Source organism: Betta splendens, chromosome 3, assembly GCF_900634795.4.
Source record: "Betta splendens chromosome 3, fBetSpl5.4, whole genome shotgun sequence".
NCBI lineage: Eukaryota > Metazoa > Chordata > Actinopteri > Anabantiformes > Osphronemidae > Betta > Betta splendens.
Genome location: NC_040883.2, coordinates 14,952,904 through 14,978,037, shown reverse-complemented (window position 1 = coordinate 14,978,037; position 25,134 = coordinate 14,952,904). Strand labels below are relative to the sequence as shown.

Sequence of the window (25,134 nt, the reverse complement as noted above, 5' to 3'; positions counted from 1 at the left end):
CCTTGTTGTTCTTGACACTAACCTCATTCCACAACCATCTGTCATGTTTAACAAAACTATCTGAGCAAATGAACTAGTTTTTACCCCTGCACTGCATACATTACCACAGCTCCTCATGTTGTCTGCTGGCACCAACAAGAATTAATCCCTTTTTCATCATCTGCTGTGAACCCTGTCTGTAAATAACATGTACTGTACAAAGGAATTATTTCCATGGGTTTACTGTACAGGTTTTATATTTGTCACAAACTGAATATCCGTAAGGACCTTAACTCCATTGCATTTTACTATAACCATATAAAAAGCACACTTCCTGTGCATAAATTTGATGCATAAAGACAGTTCACCAGTAATGAGGTCAGAGATGCATTTACTTTATTCTGAGACAGGAAACAGCAGTTGATGTGTAAAATATGGCAAATATTTAAATCAACTAAATTTGGAAAATCTGCAGGTAATGTAGTCACGCAGAAATAGCAGCAGGTCTGATACCGAGAGACTTTAATAATATGGCATGAGAGATGTTTTCCCCAATACTAACATTAAATAAACTGCATATTTGAGAATATTCAATTAATAAAAATGATGTCAAATGAAACCACATTAACGGTTCCAACCCCTGATGTCTACAAGTGACAACCTGCAAATTATACAGCATTCAAACAACATCCACACATTAAACCTCAGTGTAATTCAATTGTACTGTTCACCCAATGTACAATTAGGATACGCTAAAAGGAAGCAAAAGGCAAGAAGAGGCAAAGTGAAGAACAACAATAAAGGAAAACAAATAACATGTATGTAAGTGTTTTCATCATCACTATAGTATCTGGGTATTAAAATATTATTTTATTACATACTAGGGTTATATTTATGTATGATCTATGTATAACAGCTGTAGAAAAGGACACGTTGAAACTAATTCTACCTTAAATAATCATTGATATTACATGATTCACCATTTTCAAAAGTAACAGATGCAAAGATATGATGCTGCATTTACATAATTGGAAACATGATGCATTTACTGCCAATAAAGAATCATTGCTAACACTGGAATAGTGTAGTAAGACATGCATTGAATAATGCTGTAATTCTTAACAATACAGCAGGTCGTGGTCACTGATCTACTGCCGCAAGTTTATCACCATTATGCAGTGGTGATAAAGATTTCATCTGTAATAATGCATTTGATCCAGTAACCAACCTGGGTTAAATACATATGAACAATAAAACTTTAGACTTCATTTAATATCAATGACAGTGCTTAATTAATGACAAGTGGAAGAAACTGAAGGCAGACAATTTAATCACTATTTCCTTAACTGTATTTTTGGTGTGCTCTATGTGGACAAACAGGAACAAAAGTATTTTATCAAACTGCTTTTCTGGTTGCAGACACTCACGATTGTGTTCATCAGTGTGAGGAGGTTTTGGTCAAACATTTCAAGGCCTCCGGATGAAAATCAGTGGGATCAAAACAGATGGCTGGTACTCATGAAGACTTGGAGTCCAACACGTAGTAGCGATACATGATCCCAATAATGGCTGCAGCAATCACAGGAATCAACCATGTGGTCCAAGTGCTACTGAAAACAAGTTGTTTTATTACAATGACAATTTAAATTAATGAATTAAAAAGGCAACAAAAAGACAATCAGTGATGGCTTGCAGCGGTGTTCGTATCAAGACAAATTTAGGTTCAACAGCGTTAAATACGATGACTAACCTGGACTCTCCTGATTTTGTGGCTTTTACTTCCTACAGAAGAAAAAAAACATTTTGTCACCAACCAACCGCAAACTGTCTTATTGTAAAGTATTTCTCTGTGATTTCTCTCTTTAAGCTACATGGTCGGATAAACAGAACTTACCTTTGCCTTCCCTGTTTTTCTGTCATCCTAGAAGGAAAAATCAAATTTCTATTAGTGCATGTACAGGCTCAGCATTCTGCAGTATAATGGCTTGGTTCACTGGACTGTGGATTCAGACATGCAGCAGTTTACCCATGCAGTACAAGTTCACCACCCTTGTAAAATGGGGATAACTGCAATTTGTTTTGAAGGCTCATGACTAACTGTCTTGACAAAATGTACAAGATGTATAATGTATAACAAGATTTTAAATAGTATTAGTTTTGAATCCTATATTTGGACTTTGAAACATGCATCCAAACATTTTAGGAATTAATGTTCAGGTAACTTTGTTGTTTTTAATTTATGTTTGCAATCCAAAGAGATGGACTTATAGTACTGTCCTATTGGCATGATCTGCAACAGTTTAGGTTCAACATGACCATATTATTGATACAAGCAAATTGTTGCTTGCTTATTTGGTGTGGAACTAATGGTCACATGACAAACACCTAATGTGACTCATTTTTTCCCAGAATTTGTTAATAAGCATGTAAACAAAAAATTTTCAGGGTCTCAGCTTGTGACTGTGAAGAATCTCTAACTGCAATAAATGACTACTGTTCCCCTTAATGGGATCATGTGAAACTGATTAACTTCTATGAGCAGGATCATTTCTTAGAGGTTTTATGTTTAAATTTCCTAGAAGGATTATGACACTGAGAAAAGGAATTATTTTATCTTCTTACCATGTGAAGCTCCCCAACGTAGTACTGCTGAAGCATCTCTCTGGCGTCAGTAGAGTGACCTACATCCTCAAAGCTTTCTGTGGCATCTCCACCTGCCTGCTCCAACAAAACCTCCTCACCCCCCGGGTGCTGGAATCAAAGAACAGGTGAACAGACAGCATGGAGCTTGTGTCACAGAACAAAACAAACTTGATCATAGCTATGATTTGCAACTTAATACAAGCAAATAACCAACGTTGAACCCACTCATCTCTGTTCTGTTCTCTGCCCAGTTTTCAGGAAGCTGTCATTATTGGTACTATTATAGCTGAGTAGTGCAACTGCACACTATTTACGCTCCTGATTCTTTATTATACTACTTTATTATAGTACACATTAGAATAAAACCTGGAACATATTTCTTTAAAAAGTGAAAGGATTGTGTGTTATAGTTTTGACAGGCAGTACATTTGCTTATTACTGCATGTTATGTAATGAGTAACTGTACTGTCTCTCCATACATGTACAGTATATGTACAGAATAAGTAACAGGCACAACCTCAGCCATACCTTTGGCAGAGAAATTATTTTTCCTATAGGATTCATCTTCGCTGATAATTAAGGGTTTGTTCGCTTGACATCATAAATACACGCCGAGAACCGAACCGCCTGAAAGAGTCGCTGTGGGTTATTAACGCGAATGAAGAACACACTTTATGCAACACGTCGTAGTTCCAGGAAGTAGCCGTAGCCACAACGAAGTGGACACGGGCTTCGAACTAAGCTTAAAGACGTGAACAGTTGCTTATAGTGGGTGCAAAGTGTCTCTTACCTCTTCCAGGAAACGTGAGACGTTGTATACTTTATCGTGGATGATGAGCCATGTGTCGTTGCTCATATTATGTACTCTTACGTCTTCTAATGTGTAATATTTTACTGTATCGTCTGCCGTTTCGCCATTTACCTCAACATTGCGATTACCTGCAAACGTGTTTCCTGCTTTGTTTTCATCGCCCATTCTAGCGTTATTTCTGACGTTTCCCTAACGTATGACTGAGCAGCTAGCTGACGTTAGCCAGGTTGAGATGTAATGCTAGCTTGGCTATGTCTGTTTTAGCTTTCAAACTCTGGCAAAAAAACAGAAAAGCGTGCTCAAACCTCACAGAAGCTGCACACAAGAGATAGACGCTGAACTAAACTGTTGTGAACTAAAAAAACAGCTTAAGCCGGCACATCAGCAGACATGTGAAATAGACCAATGACGTGCGTTTTTCTTTATCACAGTGCGCAACCACAACAACTGGCCAATGAAACTATGAGTCTTGGACGGACAACCAATCAGAATCGACCACTTGATGATCACGAGACCAAGCGCTTCACTAAGGTTGTCAGCGATGCGCGGTCAATGTGCAGATGCTGTTTTGCGTCCCACTGGTGTTTTTTGTGTAATATATCAAATAGCCATAATATTCTGAAATTGGTCCACACTTTACATTTTACATTTTTACACATCATAGTATCTTGAGACATGTCCTTTGTGATACACACCTGGAAGCGTGTGGCTTTATCTGTGCTGATAGGGGGCCTGTTATGTGCATGTATGCCACTGATAACATGATACAGGCAAATAGTTCACAGTGTACGTGTCACACAAGTACACATGACATCACACAATTCTTTATCTGTTTTTGCTTTATACCCATGAGCACCACCACCACCACCACACACACACACACATAATTATATGCTTTGAACGCACCTATAACATATTGTCTATCGAAAAACAGTAGCACATGGTTTTAATCCGTTATCTATTACATATGACCATCCAAGTTATTCTATTATGGATTTATGGTCATTTGTTTGACTTTAAGTACAGCTACTGTCTGTGTAATTAAGCTTTCAGATTTGATTTGTTAGATTTTCATACGTTGTCATACTGTCATACATCTAACTCTCTGTAATAGAAGGAGCTTTCTTTGTTCTCAAAGCATATTTAAACCTAGTTTAACAAATGTTCACAAATGTTTTATAACTGTGGGATGATAGTTCTATAAGATGCAAAGGTGGGTCTGTGGGATGAAACAAATGAGAGTAAGCGGAGGAGATAAAACAATAACATCAAGGCTTAGATTTGGAAATAATATATAACACACTGGTTATAATTGGAAAATACACGTTAGTAGAAGCATTAGGGAAGTCCACACACCCTACCAGTTGGTGGCGGTAATGTACAATTTTAGCGTTTGTTTTACATAAGACAAAGAAGAAGAAGAAGAAGAATTGTGGGATAGCAATGGCTGCTCCCTAGTCCGTAAATATACGCGTTGTGTTTACGAAAGACGAAGCATAAATATACTTTGTTTGACGGCGACAGAACGTTCATTGGCTTTTCGACTGACAGTACATTAGCTGGAGCAAATCAACTTGTTGAAACATTTTCTGTGTTTTTTTAAAGAAATAATTGCAGTTTACAGCAGTTTTGTGACGGACGCGTCAGAGCAGAGCCTGCTAGCTAACCGGCTAGTTACAGCGAGTTGCTCTGTTTGAGGTATGTATTACTTCGAATAATTGTATATTTTATAGCCGCTGTAGCCTGGATGGAAAATTCACAATACCACCCACTGCTTAAAATACGAGGGTTTCAAATACTGAGGGTAAAACATTACGCCAAAACCTTTAGTCTAAAACCGTTTGACTGTTGATAAAAATGTCTACATATATACAACCTACAATTCCATCTAGTGATCTTTGAGTAGTACTAAGTAGTAGTTTGAGTAGTAGGCGTACTGAATACACAAATGGGCCGCTTTTCAAAAATAGGGATGATAGCGTATATTGCGACTTCGAACCTCGGTGTTGTTTCTGTGTGGACCTGTTACTAGACTTAGTCTTTGGACTGGAGGCAAAACTGGACAAATTAAACATTTGTTCATACGATTCCACTTTGTTTAGGGTTCAATATAGTGTTGCAAGTGCCATAACCAGTTAACTGTTAATTTGAAAGTGTAAGACCTAACGGGCATTTACTCTTGTTTCTAACCTTTCATCTCTGACATACGTCCTTAATGTCTCACAGACCATGGATGACGAAGTGTCCATTCATAGACTAGAAGGAAGTGATCTGTCTTCTCAAGTTGGTGGACTGATTGTAAAGAAGAAGAGTGCCGCTTCGGAGCAGCATGTTTTCCGGGCTCCCACTCCACGCACATCTTTGCTGGGCTTGGACCTGTTGGCAGCCCAGAAAAGGAAAGAGCGTGAGAGTAAGGAAGAGACTGATGCCAGTGGTGATGATAGAAATAAAAAGAAGTCAAAGATTTCCTCCTACAAGGACTGGGAGGAAAATAAAAGCGACTCTGGATCTGATGAAGAGGATGATGATGATGATGAGAACAGAAGCGCTAAGAAGGAGAGGTAATTGTCATGGCTTTATACAATTTACATGTTTTTAATAATTTGGAAATACGTGTTGTTTTTCATGTCTGTTACAATCCAGCATTCTGAATATTAAATAAGCAACAAATGAATATGTACTGTCACAATTGACTTAATATTTGACTTTATGTAGTTGTAGTATTCAAATATTATATATATAGTATATAAAAAGTAATAGTATATAAAATTCAGAATATTTAGAGTTTAACTAATTGTCTTATCAGCAGGAAGTATCGTGTGATTGGCTCAGAGACGCCCTCAAACCCTGGAGGAGTAAGTGAAGAGTTCAAACGAAGACACCAGCAGAGAGAGAAAGACAGACGTGAGCACGGCCTCTACGTCTCTTCCAAAGAGGACAGGAACAAAGAAAGAGAAAAATCCAGAGATAAGGGTAGAGACCGAAGGTCTGAAAGAGGTAATTTTAAGATTACTCAGTCACGTATTATCGTGTTTTTTTTCTATTTGTGGAGGACGTGGTCTTCATGTATAAAGTAAAGAACTTTATACATGTATAATTGAAGAACAGACACATAAGATAGTAGATCAGTTGGCTATAAAAGCAAATGTTGTTGGTGTTGTGATTATGTGATTTACTTATTTACATTTATTTTGATAGATGAGCGAGAGAGCCGTGGCAGCAGCAGTCGCTCAGAGCGTGGGGAACGCAGTGAAAGGAGTGAGCGCTCCCAGAGAGATGGGTGGTCTGATCGCATCAGCCGGGGGAATAAACGAGATGAGCCTGCAACACCCCAGAATCGGCCAAGAGGTAGTTTTATTTATGTGGTAAATGTAGTTGTACAGACAGTGTATTTCCATTGTGTAACTAAGCAAATTCAATTTTAAATAGATGGTTCTACACCCTCAAGATCCAACTGGGATGAAGATGACAGTGGTTACTCAAGTTCACGACATTCCCAGTGGGAATCTCCATCCCCCGCCTTATCTCACAGAGAGTCGGATCGCTCAGAGCGAAGCCATCGCTCTGGCAGAGAAAGTGAAAGGAGACAGGACAGGTAAAGATTTTTCAGTTCATCTCATATTTTTACCCCAATTATAAAGGCACAGTTTTATTTAAAAAAAAACTGTTTAATCAATTTTACCAAGCTTTATCTTTTATCTATCTTTTATTTTTTTATCTTTTAAAAATAAAGACTAAATATGTTTGTGTCTGTTGTTCCCAAGCTTAATATTGATTATCTTTTGGCTGAAGTTCAGTTAGTGTTCTGTGCACACATGTGTGAAACATTCATATATTCTTATGATTTATATCTTAGGTCAGTCAGAGCCCGTTATCCTGAAGACACACCTCTGCCCACCCCGTCCTACAAGTATAATGAGTGGGCCAATGACAGGAAGCATTTGGGTTCTACACCTCGTTTATCACAAGGAAAAGGTATTAGTCTAAAACAAAGTGGTCTTGTGCTAAATCACAATATTTTCACATCTGTTGTGTGAAGTAATTTCCCCTCCCTGTGGGACTCCTAATGTTTTTTCTTATCTTATATTATGTTTGATAACATTTTGTGTCTACTTTAGCTAAAAGAGAAGATGGGGGATTTATGTTTGATGATGAAGAGGAGAAAGAACAGTGGGAGGAGGACCAAAAGGTGAGTGGTATAAGTCATGCATCACAGAACTTCTTGATTGTTATGTGGTCATAGTTTTCTTTTTAACCTTTTATATTATGTCATTATTTTGCAGCAAGCTGACAGAGATTGGTACATGATGGATGAAGGCTATGATGAGTTCCACAACCCTTTCACATCTACCTCTGATGAATATGTAAAGAAGAGAGAGCAGATCCTTCAGAAGCAGACTCAGAAGAGAATATCTGCCCAAAAGCGACAGATTAACGAGGTACAAACAGAAGTGATTGTAATTGTGTTTTATGCACAGATCCATAGTGTGTCTATTGATTAAGTTAGCTTTGGTGTATATATATCTTTGTAACGAAATGTGTTTTTTTTTTTCAAAGGATAATGAACGATGGGAGACCAACCGAATGCTAACCAGTGGTGTGGTGCAAAGGTTGGAGGTGGATGAAGACTTTGAAGAGGACAATGCTGCTAAGGTTCACCTGCTGGTTCACAACCTGGTTCCTCCCTTCCTGGATGGAAGAATAGTCTTTACCAAACAGGTATTCAAGGCTGGAATATTTAAAACTAGATAAGACACTAGATGGGAGATCATTTTGTTGTAACTAATCATGAAAAGATTGTTTTTGACTACAATAAGTGGATTTGTCTTCCTGCTGCAGCCAGAGCCGATTGTTCCTGTGAAAGATCCAACCTCTGACATGGCCATCATCTCTAGAAAGGGCAGCCATCTTGTCCGGAAACATCGTGAACAAAAAGAACGCAAGAAGGTGAGCTGGATTTCAATTGAAAGATGGGGACAGTAGCTTTATTTTCTTTATCTGACTGCTTGAATGAGTTGCATCGAATGAACTTCCATAAAATGCATAAGTTCCTGATAACATCTACTTTTCCTAAAGTAGATGTTATTTTTAACATAATATGAACATTTCAACTACTGTAAGAGCCAGTGCAACGTCTAGAGTTGGTTTACCAGAGAAGCCTTTTTTGAGATTTTGTGACCACACACATTATTTCTAATATATTTACTGAGCATCCTTGGCTGTAGATAGAGGGGTAATTGGACATGTTTGGTTTTATTTTGTTATTCAATTTATTCTATTGCTTCAGTTTTACTTTGCTTGCTGGTTTGCTTTTTAAAGTGTTTAGAAGCTTTAACCATAGAAAAGTTATTGTCACTGATTTACTGACCAATATGGATTAATTTCTAAAGTCTATCAATGCGAGAGCCATTAGTATGCGTAAGTGAATCGAAACCATCAGCTGAAAATGAAACGGATATGATCTTCTTACTGATTTTGAGAAATGTTAATGGGCTTTTATGATGCGCATCTGTCCAGTTGATAATGTCACTGCTGTCCAACTTCATCACATTAGTAGATAATTTATTCATTGTCATCTTACCTGGTCGCCTGATGGCATTTTCACTGCAAACGATCATCAGCAAAGCGGAACAACTTGATAAACGTGACACTAGATATTCCATCATCTCGACTATGAAAGTTAAATCTGCAGCTAAAGAGTGATGCTATATTTTTTTGTTATGGTTTATAGTGGTTAATCTACGTGCAATTGTGTTTCAGGCACAACATAAACACTGGGAACTAGCTGGCACCAAATTGGGAGATATCATGGGAATCAAGAAGACTGAGGAGGAAGATATGTCTGGAGGCAAACCAGTGGGCGAGGATGGCAAAGTAGATTACAGGTGAGGAGAGTTTGGATGTTGATGGCTTTTACATTTTACTATTTATAATGTATAGATCTTTTTTTAATTTAAGTTGTTGCTGATTTTAAATATTTTAATTTTTGCCTTGCAGAGCAGAACAGAAATTTGCAGACCACATGAAAGAGAAGACTGAGGCCAGCAGTGAGTTTGCTAAGAAGAAGAGCATCCTGGAGCAGAGGCAGTACCTGCCCATCTTTGCTGTCAGACAACAGCTTCTGAACATCATCAGGTATTTGGCTCATCAATACCATTACAGTACTGCTGTGAGATTTGATCACATGGACATTACAATAATTATCGTGTTATAAATGGGTGCAACATTCATCTCCATCCATCTACAACCTGCTAAAACATTTTGACCTGATGAAGATGCAGCTTGGAAGTAGTGAAGTTTGTTTTGGAGGTTTTTCACTGAAAACACCTTTTTGTTGTTGTTGTTGTTGTTATTATTGTTATTATTATTATTGTGAACAATAATTTACATCTAAAATTATAATTTGTCATTATAATTGTGACTGTTTGTTGCTGTTTACAGGGATAACAGTATAGTGATTGTTGTTGGGGAGACGGGCAGTGGAAAGACAACCCAGTTGACTCAGTACCTACATGAGGATGGATACACCAGCTACGGCATGGTGGGTTGCACTCAGCCCCGACGAGTGGCAGCCATGAGTGTCGCCAAGAGAGTCAGCGAGGAGATTGGCACCAACCTTGGAGAGGAGGTGAGACAGATGGCTGGAGCTCCAGCAAACAGACTGCTAATGGGACTAGACAGCCCCCAGCCAACAAGCAGCATGCTTCTGAGTGCTGCTTTATCTGATGGTGAAAATATAATGGCTGTCTAAAATGGATTATGGAAATAATGAAATTAGAATTATTTTAGCATGTAGAATATCACTTGAGGCCACAACTGTCTCTTCGGAAATTTGTCTGTTCTCTAATGTAATGCATTTTTTCAAACAGCGTGTTTACAACTTTGCCAGACAAACTCACAATTATATAGAGAAAACAAGAGAAGGAGCATTTAGACAACGTCTCACAGCTAAGATGTTGGTTAGAAAAGACTTAATATTAAGGCTTCCACAAACCAAATTGTAAGTCATAACCTGTGTAATAGCACCATCTTGTGGACAAAAAAGAAAAATGTTTGTCCTGGTAATAACTGAACTAATGATGAAGGAAACGCAGAATGTTGTTTCGCAAACAGTGATGTTCTGTAGCATTTCTGACTGTCTACTGCGTCTAACTGCAGGTGGGATATGCAATTCGTTTTGAGGACTGCACATCTGAGAAGACGATGATCAAGTACATGACAGATGGCATCCTGCTCAGAGAGTCACTGAGGGAGTCGGACCTGGACCACTATAGTGCTGTTATCATGGATGAGGCCCATGAACGCTCCCTGAATACTGATGTGCTCTTTGGCTTACTGCGTGAGGTCAGTAAACAGCTACCTGTCACCAACTAAAGAGAGTTATCTCTATTTTCATAACAGGCAGCTTTGACAACTTTGTAATACAATGATCAAGTTAAGCTGTTGAACTCTTGAACTGATTTCAGTATAAATGTAAAGATGATGACGTGCATTGAGTTTTACTTCAGTTTTGTCACTACCACCTACTGTTTCCCACCAGGTTGTGTCCAGACGCACCGATTTAAAACTCATCGTTACATCTGCAACTATGGACTCGGACAAGTTTGCATCATTTTTTGGCAATGTCCCGATATTTCATATTCCAGGAAGAACCTTTCCAGTAGACATCTTGTTTAGTAAGGTAAGGTTCCATTCTCTTGATAACTTCTTAAAATGTAGTGTAATTACGTAAGTGACATCATGGAAAATATGAAACAAATGCATGAAATGTGATTGAAACTGAGTGACCTGACTGAGCTGTTGTGTTGCTGTGTAGACGCCTCAGGAGGACTATGTGGAGGCAGCAGTAAAGCAAGCCTTGCAGATTCACCTCAGTGGGTTAATGGGAGACATCCTCATCTTCATGCCTGGGCAGGAGGATATCGAGGTGGGGAAAATAGGTGTATTGTGTATGCAAAACCACTATATCAATTTATAGTTGATCTGTTAATATGTCTAGTTTAGGGAGTGTTGCCCATCGTGAGATCTCAGCAATAATAAATATTTCCTTGTCCTTTCAGGTGACATCGGATCAGATTATAGAACGTCTGGAGAACTTGGAGAATGCTCCTCCTCTGGCTGTGCTGCCCATTTACTCCCAGCTGCCTTCGGACCTACAGGCCAAGATCTTCCAGAAGGTTACTATCAGTGTCTGCTCACAATGACCTGATGACGACGGACTTGTCATGTCGTTGGTGTGTGTCTGAGGACCTGCACATGAACCTTAGCTCTGTTATTTTTCTAGGCTCCAGATGGTGTAAGGAAATGCATTGTGGCGACAAACATCGCTGAGACTTCGCTCACTGTGGATGGCATCATGTTCGTTGTTGATGCAGGATATTGCAAACTTAAGGTACTTTAAGGCATCAGTCACATTGTAAAACATTTTAACTTGTGTTTTAATATTTAAGCAAAATGATAATTTTTATGTATTATTTTTCCATCAATAGGTTTTCAATCCTCGCATTGGAATGGATGCTCTGCAGATTTATCCAATCAGCCAGGCTAATGCCAACCAGCGTTCTGGAAGAGCAGGACGTACAGGACCAGGGCAGTGTTACAGGTAATGTCAGGTGCTGTTAGCAAACGTTTGTGTTCACATGCAGAGAGACCTAAATTGGACTTAATCTTTTATTTCTACCGTGGCGTCTAAAAACTATTGCATCCCTATAGAATTAGCCTTGTTTTAGTGGATGGGTGTTGCTTTTCTTACGGCAGTTAAAGATTAAGGTGTAGGTGGTCTGCTCAGGGCTCTGGATGTATCACACAGCCAAGTTGAAAGAGAGAGAAGTCAGAACTCTAATCTCCAGAGGTTTATTACAAGTTTACTCCTGTTTATGGCAGCGAAGTGTGTTCAAAAGAGAGAGGTCAGAGGTCACACTTAAGTTACAAAGTGATGTGTTTGGCATCTTAAAAGACTTATGAAGCTTCTGAAAGCCCAAATATTTCACACACGCATGCAGATATCTGTGGGAGGAGTCTTTTTACAGGGCATTTAATGTGTGCGTTTGACGTTGGCTTGCCCTTGCCTGACAGAGAACTCCCCTCTAAAAGGCCATTTGTCTGTGACTGCAGAGATTCACAAGTTAAAAATACCCCAAGACATTCAAATCATTGTGTAATTATAGCAATTGTACTTCACACAGTGGTAATTGTTACTTTAACTTGGGTACTTCACTTTAACGCAGGCTCCCGTCACCCTGAACTTACATTACCTTTGGTGCTTAGTTAGGCATCTGTACATGTGTTGAGGATCATTTCTATCAGTGTGACAGAACATGCTGCCTAGTTACTGATGGCCCTCACTGCCTTCCTCTGCCCAGGCTCTACACTCAGAGTGCTTATAAGAACGAGATGCTGACTACCACCATACCAGAGATCCAGCGGACCAATCTGGCCAATGTAGTCCTGCTGCTGAAGTCTCTGGGTGTTCAGGATTTGCTGCTCTTTCATTTTATGGATCCACCCCCTGAGGACAACATGCTAAACTCCATGTACCAGCTCTGGATCTTGGGAGCCCTGGACAACACAGGTGAGTGTTGAACAGGAGTTTGTCAAGAGGCCCTGTAATAAATCTACAATGCATAGATTTAATTTGACTTCCATATATAAAATATATGACCCCACAACAGTGATAATGCTTCTTTTATTTGAGGGTTAATGCTTAATATTTTTGAGATATTCAAAATTTATGTTGACACACAATTTTCAAATTTCTTTAACAAAAAAACCAAATGTTCCACCACTCTTAAGACGCTGGCACCAGCATATCTGTCCATATTTAATTTTATATGGCATCAAAACTAACATGAATATAATAAAGCACCTTTTGTGAGACGACAACAACAGACAACAACAGTGGACACATCTGAGTAAGTACGAGGGTGCCAATCACTACCAGATATTTTATATGCGACTTTGTCCAGCTTCCTCCTCTCACAGTAGCACCAATAAAAGTGAACATCTCTAGTCACATGACAAGTTCTACTAAACCTGCTGAAGATCACCCAGTAGCACTTTTTAAAGCCTTAGCCCTGAAAAAAGACTCCATAAATCACCCTCATTTTGATATGAAGCTGTTACAAAGAATAATGTCTGTTTAAGGGCTGTGTTGCCCCCTCAGTGCTGCCTTGAGCTGCTGTGTTTTGATGCTGACAACACAAACACAGGCAGGAGACTAGCTTATGTGAAAGATGCTGCAGTGATGATGCTGACACTGCAAACAGGCCTGGAGGAGGTAGTTGTGAGGTTTAGCCAGTGGAGTAATTGCCTAGTAACTGATCCTGTTTGATTTGACTGGTCGGGTCTCATTTCTGTCTCATCCTTAGCCAGATTCAGGGGATTTAGGGATTTGGGGATAAGGAGGGACTTTTGATGATTCCCTGTATGGTGTGTTAACAGCAGATTATCTCTGATTAAGGCTTACCTGCCCCAAACTGGCTGCTCTGCGTCTCTGCTTTTTCTCCTCATAAGCTTCTTATACTCTGTCTAATCATTTAAATCAGAACTGGCAAAGTTTTTGATCTCACCCCCCGTACAAGTATTCTCTACTGTCAGCAGTTCATCCTCCTCTCATGGTGACAGACAAATAGTGTCACATTATGCTAGCGTCTCCCTCATGCCAGAAGGCCTTTGATGGAAAAAGGAGCTTATGGCTTGTCTAGTGCTTGTATCGTCCACATTTTTCACGCGCCACAGCCTTTTATGTTCTTCACGCGTGACCTCGTGATTGTGTTTTCAGGTGCTCTGACGCCAACCGGCCGTCTGATGGTGGAGTTTCCCCTCGACCCTGCCCTCTCCAAGATGTTGATTGTATCCTGCGACATGGGCTGCAGCGCTGACATTCTCATCGTCGTGTCCATGTTGTCTGTGCCAGCCATCTTCTACAGACCTAAGGTGTGTCCGGATACAGTTGCACTCAGATCTATTATTTACTAAACTATAGCAGAAAAATAACCTTAAAACGTCGGCAGGGTCGTGAGGAGGAGAGCGACCAGGTGAGGGAGAAGTTCTCCATCCCAGAGAGCGACCACCTCACGTACCTCAATGTGTACACGCAGTGGAAGAACAACAATTATTCCAGCATATGGTGCAACGATCACTTCATCCACACAAAGGCCATGCGCAAGGTCAGACACTCACTGCTTCTCTTCACTTCTCCCAGCATCCTGTGACTCTGCGCGGAAACCTGTCATTCAGTTTTGCAGCTCCACAATCAATACGCTGTTTTTGTACAGGTGCGGGAGGTGCGCTCCCAGCTAAAGGACATCATGGTGCAGCAGAGGATGAACCTGGTTTCCTGTGGTTCAGACTGGGACATCATCAGAAAGTGCATATGTGCTGCTTACTTCCACCAGGCTGCCAAGCTCAAGGTACTTTCTGCACTCTGGGTTTCCCTACGTTAATGTGTTATGCCTTGTGGCAACTGGTTGTGGCAGATTTATAGCAGCATAATTACAGAGTGGTGGAATATCCCTTCCGGCCTCACATTAATACTGTACTAAAATCTGAAAGGGAATTTGAAATCACGGCTACATAATCAAGGTTCTGAGTTTGACTTATGAGCAGCTGGCTATCGTGTAGAATTGCAGCAGTGCTGGATATAATTCAGATGTATTATCCTGGTGTCTAAGTCAGGTAGAGACACAAATTAGCTCAGGTGACCTGCACTACTTTTCCCTTAAACCTCACCCAGCACAAAAAACACACACCTAGTGACAAATGACACAACTACGAATTGTGAGGTGCCCATTTTATTTACTTAAGCATGTGTTTGCTCCCAGGGCATCGGTGAGTATGTGAACGTGAGGACGGGCATGCCATGCCACCTGCATCCCACCAGCTCCCTGTTTGGCATGGGCTACACTCCTGACTACATCATCTACCACGAGCTCGTAATGACCACCAAGGTACAAAAAAAAAACATCTGTTGACTTTGCCCACATAATAAACTGTGCTGTTTGTGTCAAGTGTTAAGACTGGCTTTGTGTTGCAGGAGTACATGCAGTGCGTGACTGCAGTGGATGGTGAGTGGCTGGCAGAACTTGGACCCATGTTTTACAGCATTAAACATGCTGGAAAAAGCAGACAGGTGAGTTAAGATTCTTGTACCTGCTCACGTGTTTACAATCGAAAAATTACTAAATCCAGAAACATTATTAATCGGATTCCTATGATTAAGCTAAAGACTTTTAGAAATTCTGAACATCTCTAGTGATGAGATTTTCACTTGCTTGTATCCAACCATGGTGGTTTTTTTGTGCTGAAATTTCTGTTGTGCTGCGTTAGAAGGATTTCCCCAGTTAGTGTGTGGAAAAATTCAGCTTTAGTGGCCAACATTAATGAATATATGACAATCCCTGCTCCTTCCTTGTCTTGCTCTGTACACTCACTCGTTTTTGGGTTCGTCTTCAGGAAAACCGTCGGAGGGCAAAGGAGGAGATCACCAACATGGAGAAAGAGATGGTTCTGGCGGAGGAGCAGCTGCGAGCTCGCAGAGACGAACAGGAGAAGAAGAGCAACATCGGCAGCACTAAGTAAGTCAGCGACCATCTCTCCTCCCTTTGGTTCCTCTTCACACACGGGCCACCAGAACAATAGTTCCCCGTGGCCCTCATTTTCCATACACAGCCAGGATAGAAACATTTAATTTACCTGCCTCGCTGACAATCCATATCTTCACCCTCCCTCGTCTTGCTCCTGCTCTCTCTACCCCACCTCTCTCACTCTTCATGATGAGCTTTTCTCACCTCTGGTCCCTCCAGACGAGACAAAAAGAAATAATATTGACTCCTGGCTGACCCCCATTACTGCAGCAATTTAAATTGTGCCATAGCAGAGCAGAGAAAGGCGGGTAGCGTTCATTTTCAAATTAGACCAAAAAATTAATTTCACACCCGTCCGTGAGCTTTTCAGAGAGAAATAAGGTTATAAAGACAGATTTAAACTTTTATAGTTAATTAATCAGCTGGTTTATCTTCCTTGAGTTTGTGTGACCACGTCTGTGACAGATCTGTTGAAAATAATCACACTCGAGGTATAGGATTAAGAATTAGATTTAAGCGAAAGAAGTTGAATGGGTGATAATGAATGTTGAAGGCTCTCCTGGGCTCTTGGCTGCTTTTGTCCTCTGGCAGGCCTCACAAGCATCTCCTCCACAAGCTCAGTGTGACGAGGATTAAATATTTCGCTGGGCACGCCTTCATGTGCCAACTGCTTATCACTTGTCTCCCTGCTCCCAGCACAGATCAGTGGTGTGAATTAGTAAAGGGCCCAGTCATCTGTTTTGTGGATAAATGTAGAACTATGAATGTTTTTGGAGAAACATTTTGATGTGGATGTTGTCATAGTCACCGCTTTCCGTATAAAGCTTTTAAAAAGGTAGTGCCATTTATTGTCTTTTACAGAGCAAGTTGGACAAAACAAAACAATTTTATGATGCCATTTGATATTTACACATGTTAAACGCACTCTTAGATGCAGACCTGTTGGTGTCAAAGCCGTACTCTTGATTTTTCAGAATCAACAACTTTGGCGGCTGCATATTAATTATGCCGAAGCTCGAAATAACAGCTGTGCTTCCCATATTTGTGGACCATTTTCAGCTGTAGGCTGCAGATGCATGGAAGTCCTGTATTTGTCGCAGCACAGCCTCAGGTTTCTGTTCATCTCCATATGGGCTGTCAAATCAATTAGCGGGGTGCAGTGGCTTGCTGGAGTTTGGTAATCCATCACATTGTGAGTTTATATTGCAGTTGTGGGGTCATGGTTTTGCTAGTCTCTGTTTTGAGCCTACCTGATGGATGCACTCAAGTCTGTTTTTTGGGGAAGAAACATTTTAATTTGTAACGGTAGCAAGATTTGCTAAGTGAAAGTCATTTGTTGCATTTAAAACCAGAGTGAGGCTCAACACTTTCTCCTGAACTGAACAGGGAGGCAGAGGGGGACACTGACAGAAAGGGGTTATGGCCTGATGGCTGTAATTGCTGCAGGTTTGTGCGTGTGAGGCAGAAGGAAGGAGAGATGAGGGAAGCGTGGGCAGTGTCGGGGCGTCACGCCGCTGTAATTAAAGATGATAGATTGTGCTGTCAGAGGCGTCGGGCTCTGCGTTGCGTCCCAACACTGCTTTCATTTTCACATTGAGCTGCTGAAGCTAGTCTGTCTCCTGCCTCCGGTGCCTGTTAAACACACAACATAGGAAATGTTTAGCATTTTACTAAATGTATCCATTAAAATGATGTGACTAAAACCTGCCTCTCTCTGACTCGTGTGACTTAGGGCAGTGAAAATCTGCACACCAGGGCGGCGAGAGGAGGCCCCCATGACGCCCAGACGGACCCCGGCTCGCTTTGGACTGTAACGCCTTTTAGAAGCTAAAGCCTGGCCACTACCGTGGCTTGTTTGGACCCATGATCATGCAGCCATGGCCCATACTAGTACTACAACCTGTAATATCCAGCTGCCGTTTGCCCTGCCCAGCATCTCCCCAATAAACTGCGGTTCCTCTACAGACCACTAGAGTGAGAACTTGTATAAGGCACAAGACTGGAAGATGAGCCAGGTCCAGTAGAACGCCTCCCTCCACCTCCATCAGCTAGTACCTATTTCTATGACACATTGTAAAGAAGCTGGAAGAATAGATACGTTGTTTTTGCATATACAGGTCGGCACTAAGCTCTTTTTGTGCATCAGCAGAGGGAAACTAATTCTGTCTTGTGTTTTTTAACTAGCTTTTCCTGTAACTTAAACAGCTTGTGCGCCCCCAGTGAAGTGCTGCTCTACAGGCTGAAGCGCTATTCAAACTGTACTTGTGTTCCAAGTGTCTTCAGACTCTAATATACTCAAATATATACACATCACACTCACGCATGCTCCGGAAAGTTTCGCTAACCTTGTTCCAACAATGTCTTTTAATACAGCTATGCTTCACATTAGACATCAGCGTGCTGGGTTCTCGCAGCCTTTGTGGTTTTCCTCTGAACAACGGTGAAGTGCTTTCTTTTAAATGGGTTAATGTACTTTTGTTGATGTCTCTCGTCTGCCCTCACCTGATCAGAACATTGTGCAGCTTCAGACAGACTGGTCTCTCTGTGACAGAACAGTTTAGTGAAGGCCATGTTTGTATAGTGCTTTGTGTTGTCTCGGCGCTCAGACAGCAGGGGACAGCTCAGTGATGGCTTTTTTTGTACTCTTAATATCTTTTGTAAATGGAAAAAAATAAAATAAATGTTAGCTATTTTTTTTAATCTAAGGTGATTTCATCTGATGTTGTCACTGCAGTGTTTTTCTTCTTTCTCTGTACATGTCCTAGGTAATATTATTATTTAGATGCACATTTGTAAGGTGGCTTTTCGGAGGGGTGACGTTTAACTGTCTACTTGGGGCATGAATGTCAAGTGAGTGATGGCCTGACCCTCTTTCAACTGTAGAATTGGTGAGTACTGATGCTTGTAAAGTGATGAAGGGTTCATTTCAGTGTTCTGCACTTCCGTCACTGTCTCCATTGTTGTTCATCTATTGTTTTTACCTTTCACTGTTTTAACTCTCCAAAATGTAATTAGGACGGGTGATTAAGACATCACATGGCTTCTCAACTCACTCGAGGTCAGTGGGGTCCTGGGTTTTTGTAGCACAATACCCATAAATATACATATAAAGTGTTTTCTTCGCTCTAGTACATAATTCAGACCGTCATAACGAAATTCCCAAAATGGCTGTTTTCATTGTTAGTCTAGCAAACGCGAGCTGAGGCGAGTGAGCCTGATCAGAGAGAAACAAAAAGCCTTGGTCTGTCCCTCACTCAGGCACTCACACCCACAGATGTCACACATCTACATGAGTGAACCCGGGGCTTTGAATCTCCTCAGCTGTAAAGATGTTGATATGCTTTAGATGAAGAGCCAGGCTACATGTGGGTGGATCTGGTGTCTGGCTTTATTGGCGCTTTATGTAAATCTTCAGGTCACAAGACTGTTGAACAAAAGCCTGCATGGTGTTTGGTGTCTTCATCATGGTTACGCTCCATTTCTTGATGTCTCTCAGCTGAAACTACTTTTACGAGCTGAAAGCCGGGAAAAAGACGCTGGCCTTGCTTCAAACGTGGCGTGCAACAACCGCCAGTGATTTTCTCTTTCCCGGTCCCTCTGCTACACTCGCTTTCTTGTTGGTCAGCTGCAGCCCGTCTCTCTCTAACCCTTATGCAAATACGGATGATTATGAGCGATGCCTCGTCCCGCTCAATTCACCGACTCATCTTGATTGAGTGAGGCAGACAGAGGATATTATGGACTCCACCAACTTTAATGAGACAAATCTCAGCTATGGGCTGACATTTTGAAATAGTCCTTGTGAATGACAGTGTCAGCAGTCACCTTTACCAAAGCTTCCCCAGCAAGGTCCTTGTAATGATGGAAGGAATTAAAATGGCCTCCAAGGCGGCCAGAATAGAAGCTGCACGATTAAGGTGCAAAGCCGTGCCTGTTAAACGGGCCTTTGTGCCCAACCCCGAATAAAGACGGTGCCTTTTCAGGAGGGTCCGGCTCTCCTCTACTCGCTGCTCATCATCGCCCTGAGATTTGATGGAGGGATTACAGCCAATGTTAGTTCTTGACCACTGTGAGATTTGCTGTGACGAGCTGTCCCTCACGTTAACCGCCCTGCCCTTTCCTCCACTCCCATCCTGCCCCTTGTTGTGAGCCTGGTGGCAGACGGGGACGAGCGCTGCTGTCATTACAAACTTAATAAGAGCAGGAGTGAGATTGATGAGAAAAACAGAGGCATCAACTGCTCTTTTAATTAACTCTTGTCCCGTAATGGTGGCAGGACAGAGGCGCTGAGCAAAGGAGGCAATGTATGCTCGTTGTTAGCTGTCCTTCACTTGATAACTGCTCACACTGATAAGAGACACATTGTATACAATGTTTAATAGACTGCGCAAATTGGAGCATCTCTGCAACACACAGTAACCTCTGCATAGGACGTGTGGACACGCACCACGTTCACAATATTTGAATCAGGATAGTGAAGAGTCCAATGACCACATACTTTACTGAGATCTGTTTTTGTTCATATACTGTCACTTCTTTACACCACATACTCTAGTCCTTTTTTCATCATATAGTATACGATGAAAAAAGGGCTATAGTAGCTCTCCATCACACTATGTTCACCACGTACTATGACACCTTTTTATCAGATACTATACTATGACAGTTTTCAACAGCATACTACACTGATTCTTTTTTCATCATCATCAACATGCTATTACTTCTGAGTTTGTGGTGGCCAGTGTCCGTCACAGCAGCAACATGAGGGTAGAAGACACCAACAGACTGCATAAAGATAGTAGGAGGGCTGGCTCTGTTTTTGAGGTGGAGCTGGACCCTCTATATGACATAGCTAAGCTGAGGATACTGTCTAAACAATCAAGCCCGAACAATCCCTCCAACAAGCTAAAACTGTGTGTTAGTTGAACAGAGGAGCACTTCTAGCCACAGACTGGTCAGTAACTGCTTCACAGAACGCCACCGGAGATTCTTTCTACTGCAAGCCATCAAACTTTACAGTGCCCCCCCCCACCTCTGTAGATTTGGGCTATGATTTTATTGTCATATCAGTGGTCATTCCACCTATCTGCATAATATAATGTATATCTGTATAATATGATATAATATAAATTGATAAAATGTATATGTATGTATCCATATATGTATAATATACTTTATCTTAATCTCTGTAAAATATAATGCATAATATGTCAATTGTCATTTCTGGACAATAATCACTGATCATTTTCACTCATGTTCATATTCTGTATATACAATGTGTTGTCTGAGTAATGTTTATCCTGGTTTTCTGTTGGTATTGGTGATTTTCTTTCTTTATGTATGTGACAAGAGCAACCATAAGGCAAAACAACTAGCCTCTGGAATTAAAGTTTTTAAAATCTTAAATCAATACTATGACTCTTTGTATCGTCACATACAGTATGACAACTGTTTCATAATGTATGAAACTTTTTTGACAACATACTATATTACAGCACTTTTTTGACGCATACTACACTAAAGCACATGTTTTTTACAGTACTAAGGTATGTTTTTGACAACACACTATAACCTAACCTTAACCTTTTTTCAACACATACCATATTATAGCTACTTTTTATTACATACTACACTATTTCTTACCTCACATACTATACTGTGACCCTTTAGTATACCGTAAAAAACATGTCATAGTACAGTATGTTGAAAAAAAGGGTATTGTATAGTATGTGTTAAACAAATGGTCCATAATGAAAATGTTGTCATACTATAGTATCTGATGAAATACACTGTACTATATACCACATACTATGGCATGTTTTTGATGACATACTATACTATGACCCTATTTCATCATATACTCCCTAGTCCCTGCTTAAACCATACTGACGTCAGCCAGACAACAATTCTACGCTGCTCCATCTGTTGCTCACCTACTACCATTCAGCCACTGGACACCTGCTCCATTGCGTCCTCGCAGAATAATATCCAGATGCTCTCTGAGACCTCGTAGGAGCCAGATGTACGGAGGATGGGATGCTGATAAAACATAACAAAAGGGAAAATAAAGATGCAGTTTCTGTGGGAGCAGGAGAGTCATTTGGTTAAACTGAATGTTAGCTGTTAAAATAACAGACTCCACTTTACATCTGACAGTAAATGTAAGAAATGCGAGAGTCTTGATGCATGCAGTGTTTCTACTGGTCCATTGTCTTATCCCTAACCAACACTTTGTGTATACTGTACTACCATGCTTGGTCTACCTCCCTGTGGACTGGATGGTTACTAACAGCTCATCCACTATTGCTTAGGGGTCTTATTTTGTTCAAGAAGAAAGACTTTATACTGTCAAACTCAGACATCCCATGTGATTGAAGGCCGATGGGCATGGAACTCTCAGAGCTGCCCTCAAAGCAGCAACAATGCCTGCTTTCACACAGCCAACTAGTGGTGGGTGGAGCGGAAGAACAAAGGCAGACTTGTTAGGGCTTAGATGCCTTTATTATTCTTTTATTTGGCTGCAATTTCTTGTCTGTCTGCCCATATTCATTAAGACTGTGGCTACATTGGCTTGTGGCTTTTGGAAAAGTTACTGTACTGTGTGTGTGTTTCAAACCCTTTCTGTCAAAAATCTACATGCAGTAAGTTAATTAAAAAAAACTGCTCTACAGTAAGTAAAGTAGTAAATTTGAAGTAAAAATGAAGTTTAATGCTTATTTGTTGGAGGATGTTTATGCAAATAATTACAACATAATTATCAGAGTTAGTCATTCATGCAAACTAATCGTTTGAAGTACTTACAGTTTCACTGAGAGTGACGTCCCAGGGCTGGATGCAGTAGGTGGCACTGCTTGCAGGAGGACTTCTCTACGGGGAGAGGCTGCCAGTGACTCTTCTCCCCTTTTGTGGCCTGCTTTACTAATCAGAGCTCTTCTTGTATTCAAAGAGCTGCAAAAGCACAGGAGATTTCATTCCAATAAATGGATGATGAAACAGCATTAAAGCCTTTAGAAACATGAGTTGAATTCATCGTTATTTGTAGATTTTGATGTAGAAAAACTAGACGACACTTAAAGCTGAGCTCGGTTTGAATTTTTAAAGCATTTTAAAATAACAATAATTTGTTGCAACTAAATAAAAGTTTACATGTATTTATATTCATAAGCACAAGCTTTCACCAAATGTTTTTAATAGCGTCACCAGGAGTCTAATTAAAGACACCGGTGAGTTGCTTTATGGTAGGTGTCCATAATAAAACCCATACTAAAGACTAAATGTCAGTATTTCTTCTGCTGTTTCAGTAACGACTTGTCCTTTTAATGCGTCTCGCGAGTCCTCCAACCTTCTGAAACTCCTAAAACTCACGTGGCTAAATGAAATTAAAAGTCAGAGCCACACGTTAAAAGTTGACCAAATATTTACTGTCACCTCAGTTTATCTAGTATGATTTAATAATGCAACACGTTACAGTTTTGCATATATTTTATTTTATTGCTGATCCCTCATATGGATTTACTTACTTACTTTGTGCTTGTCCTGTCAGAGCTCTGTCCAAATTCACCTCCCGGTGGCGTCTCCGTCAGCTGCCGTGTCACTGAAGTCTTGTTGATATACAGTAGCTGCAGGGAGAAAACTCACACATGCTCAAATCCTACTGTAACAATGCGGCGCAAATCCCTAATCAAAAAATGCTTGTTACGCTCCATTCTGTGTCCAAACACTCCCTGATTTAATGACTGAAGGAAAAGATTGATGGCTTTTTTTATTTGTAAAACAGGTCTCTAACCAGATGTAAATTCTAACTGAATGCAAATTGGCTGCTCATTTTGGCCAAGCTTCCAGTGTCCCAATCACTCCTAAGCTTCTTGTTGACTACGTCCGCCAGCTTTGTGTACACAATTGGCTCCTCGGCTATTACCACTGCACTGTTAATGTCTGCTCTTTTGTGCTGCTCAATTCCACTGGAATAAACAGAATCACACGTGCAAAATGACTTTCTAACATAGATAATTAGCTGAAGAAACAATCCTGTGTATGAATAATAATGTGCCTTGGTAACAATATAACTTTTAAGCATGGAAAGAGGAGGAATTTGAATGCCAAGGGAAACAGGCTTATCAAATAAAGCTTGAAAATGTGCAGTGAATGAAATGAGTCAATCATTTTAATGTGATATGGAAGCCCTGAGGAGAATAAATAAGCAATCGTCACATCATGCAGGGAGAACAAATGAGCATGGTACACAATTAGGCAGGGTCACATTCTGCCAGAGCTGTGAGCATGGGATGAGCTAATGAGCTGTGTGAGCACGAGTGTGTGTGTGTGTCTGTTTTGTGCGAATGTGTATAAGAACAGAAAGAGGAAGTGGGAGATGAAAAAGCTGATCCTTAGCCCTCAAAATTCTGATGTTTGGACTGAGACAGCCACACACACACACACACACACACACACACACACACACACACACACACACACACACACACACACACACACACACACACACACACACACACACACACACAGTAAGTCAGGCGAGAGACAAAGATAAAAGTAACAGTGGTTGGTGGAGAAGAGGTGGGCTATCAGTCGACTTGGCATCTGGGGCAAGTAGACATGCAGGCCGACAGAGCAATGGGCAGGTACGGCGGCCAAACAGACAAAAAGAGGAGAAGTGCCTCCGAAGGACCAACGGCACAGAGCTTTCAAATGCGACTCGTAGTTATTAACTATTCAATCACATAAAGGAGAGCTGAAGGCGTGAAAGGTTGCAGACCGAAGCACTTTTGCTTCAGTGCATTAAGAGCCTGGTCCAGCACTTTGGCTGTGTGAAAGAGAAATAGATTGCCTCCCAGGAAGATGACTGCTCAAAAGAGTTGGCTTTTTCCCCTTAATAACAGCAATCTGCCGTGAAAATCTAATCCCAAATACCATTTACACCAAATCTAGATAACTTCTGCTCGGAAAAGCATACAATATGAATATTTCATTCCCCGATATACAAATAAACAGAACAAGCCCTCCCCATCAATCAGGGGACGTTCTCAAAGTAAGTAAACTGGAAGACCAAATAGCTAATGAATACCACGCTGCTAGAGATGCACATGTTAAGACGGCATT

At 40.7% G+C, this 25,134-nt stretch overlaps 2 protein-coding genes and 1 long non-coding RNA gene across 24 annotated transcripts in view; 1 reads left to right on the top strand and 2 right to left on the bottom strand.

Moving 5' to 3' along the window:
- Positions 1-353: 353 nt before the first annotated feature.
- LOC114852347 (cytochrome b5) lies at positions 354-3,869 on the bottom strand. 2 transcript variants are annotated; one of them, XM_029144676.3, is made up of 5 exons: positions 3,413-3,869; positions 2,602-2,730; positions 1,874-1,900; positions 1,730-1,761; positions 354-1,589 (listed from the first exon to the last, which is right to left on the bottom strand). In XM_029144676.3, exons 1-5 carry the CDS (start codon positions 3,596-3,598, stop codon positions 1,496-1,498), a joined length of 468 nt encoding a protein of 155 aa, XP_029000509.1. In that variant the 5' UTR covers positions 3,599-3,869; the 3' UTR covers positions 354-1,495. The 2 variants fall into 2 exon arrangements, with proteins under 2 accessions (XP_029000509.1, XP_029000510.1); XM_029144677.3 differs by having other exon boundaries at positions 354-1,586; positions 3,413-3,867.
- On the top strand, positions 3,338-18,717 carry dhx38 (DEAH (Asp-Glu-Ala-His) box polypeptide 38). 3 transcript variants are annotated; one of them, XM_029144674.3, is made up of 29 exons: positions 3,338-3,390; positions 3,865-3,964; positions 5,039-5,131; positions 5,660-5,994; positions 6,240-6,430; positions 6,632-6,781; positions 6,863-7,028; positions 7,290-7,408; positions 7,552-7,622; positions 7,717-7,872; positions 7,991-8,152; positions 8,273-8,380; positions 9,194-9,318; positions 9,431-9,568; positions 9,875-10,061; positions 10,592-10,777; positions 10,974-11,114; positions 11,250-11,360; positions 11,494-11,610; positions 11,718-11,825; positions 11,923-12,035; positions 12,796-13,004; positions 14,214-14,368; positions 14,446-14,601; positions 14,710-14,844; positions 15,256-15,381; positions 15,468-15,563; positions 15,887-16,008; positions 17,750-18,717. In XM_029144674.3, the coding sequence occupies exons 4-29, from the start codon at positions 5,663-5,665 to the stop codon at positions 17,829-17,831; spliced, it is 3,762 nt and encodes a 1,253-aa protein (XP_029000507.1). In that variant the 5' UTR covers positions 3,338-3,390; positions 3,865-3,964; positions 5,039-5,131; positions 5,660-5,662; the 3' UTR covers positions 17,832-18,717. The 3 variants fall into 3 exon arrangements, with proteins under 3 accessions (XP_029000507.1, XP_029000508.1, XP_029000506.1); XM_029144675.3 differs by lacking the exons at positions 3,338-3,390; positions 3,865-3,964 and having other exon boundaries at positions 4,829-5,131; positions 6,243-6,430; XM_029144673.3 differs by lacking the exons at positions 3,338-3,390; positions 3,865-3,964 and having other exon boundaries at positions 4,830-5,131.
- Positions 15,210-25,134, bottom strand: part of LOC114852348 (uncharacterized) — a 93,120-nt gene continuing 83,195 nt past the window's right edge. For 11 of the 19 annotated variants that reach the window (XR_008694286.1, XR_008694276.1, XR_008694283.1 and 8 more), the window contains 4 exons: positions 23,542-23,636; positions 22,819-22,965; positions 21,951-22,056; positions 16,839-17,649 (listed from right to left, as the gene is read on the bottom strand). This is a non-coding gene — a long non-coding RNA (uncharacterized LOC114852348). Of the gene's footprint in view, positions 17,650-21,950; positions 22,057-22,818; positions 22,966-23,537; positions 23,637-25,134 lie in introns of all 19 variants that reach the window. The other 8 variants (XR_008694284.1, XR_008694289.1, XR_008694287.1 and 5 more) reach the window with 2 other exon arrangements.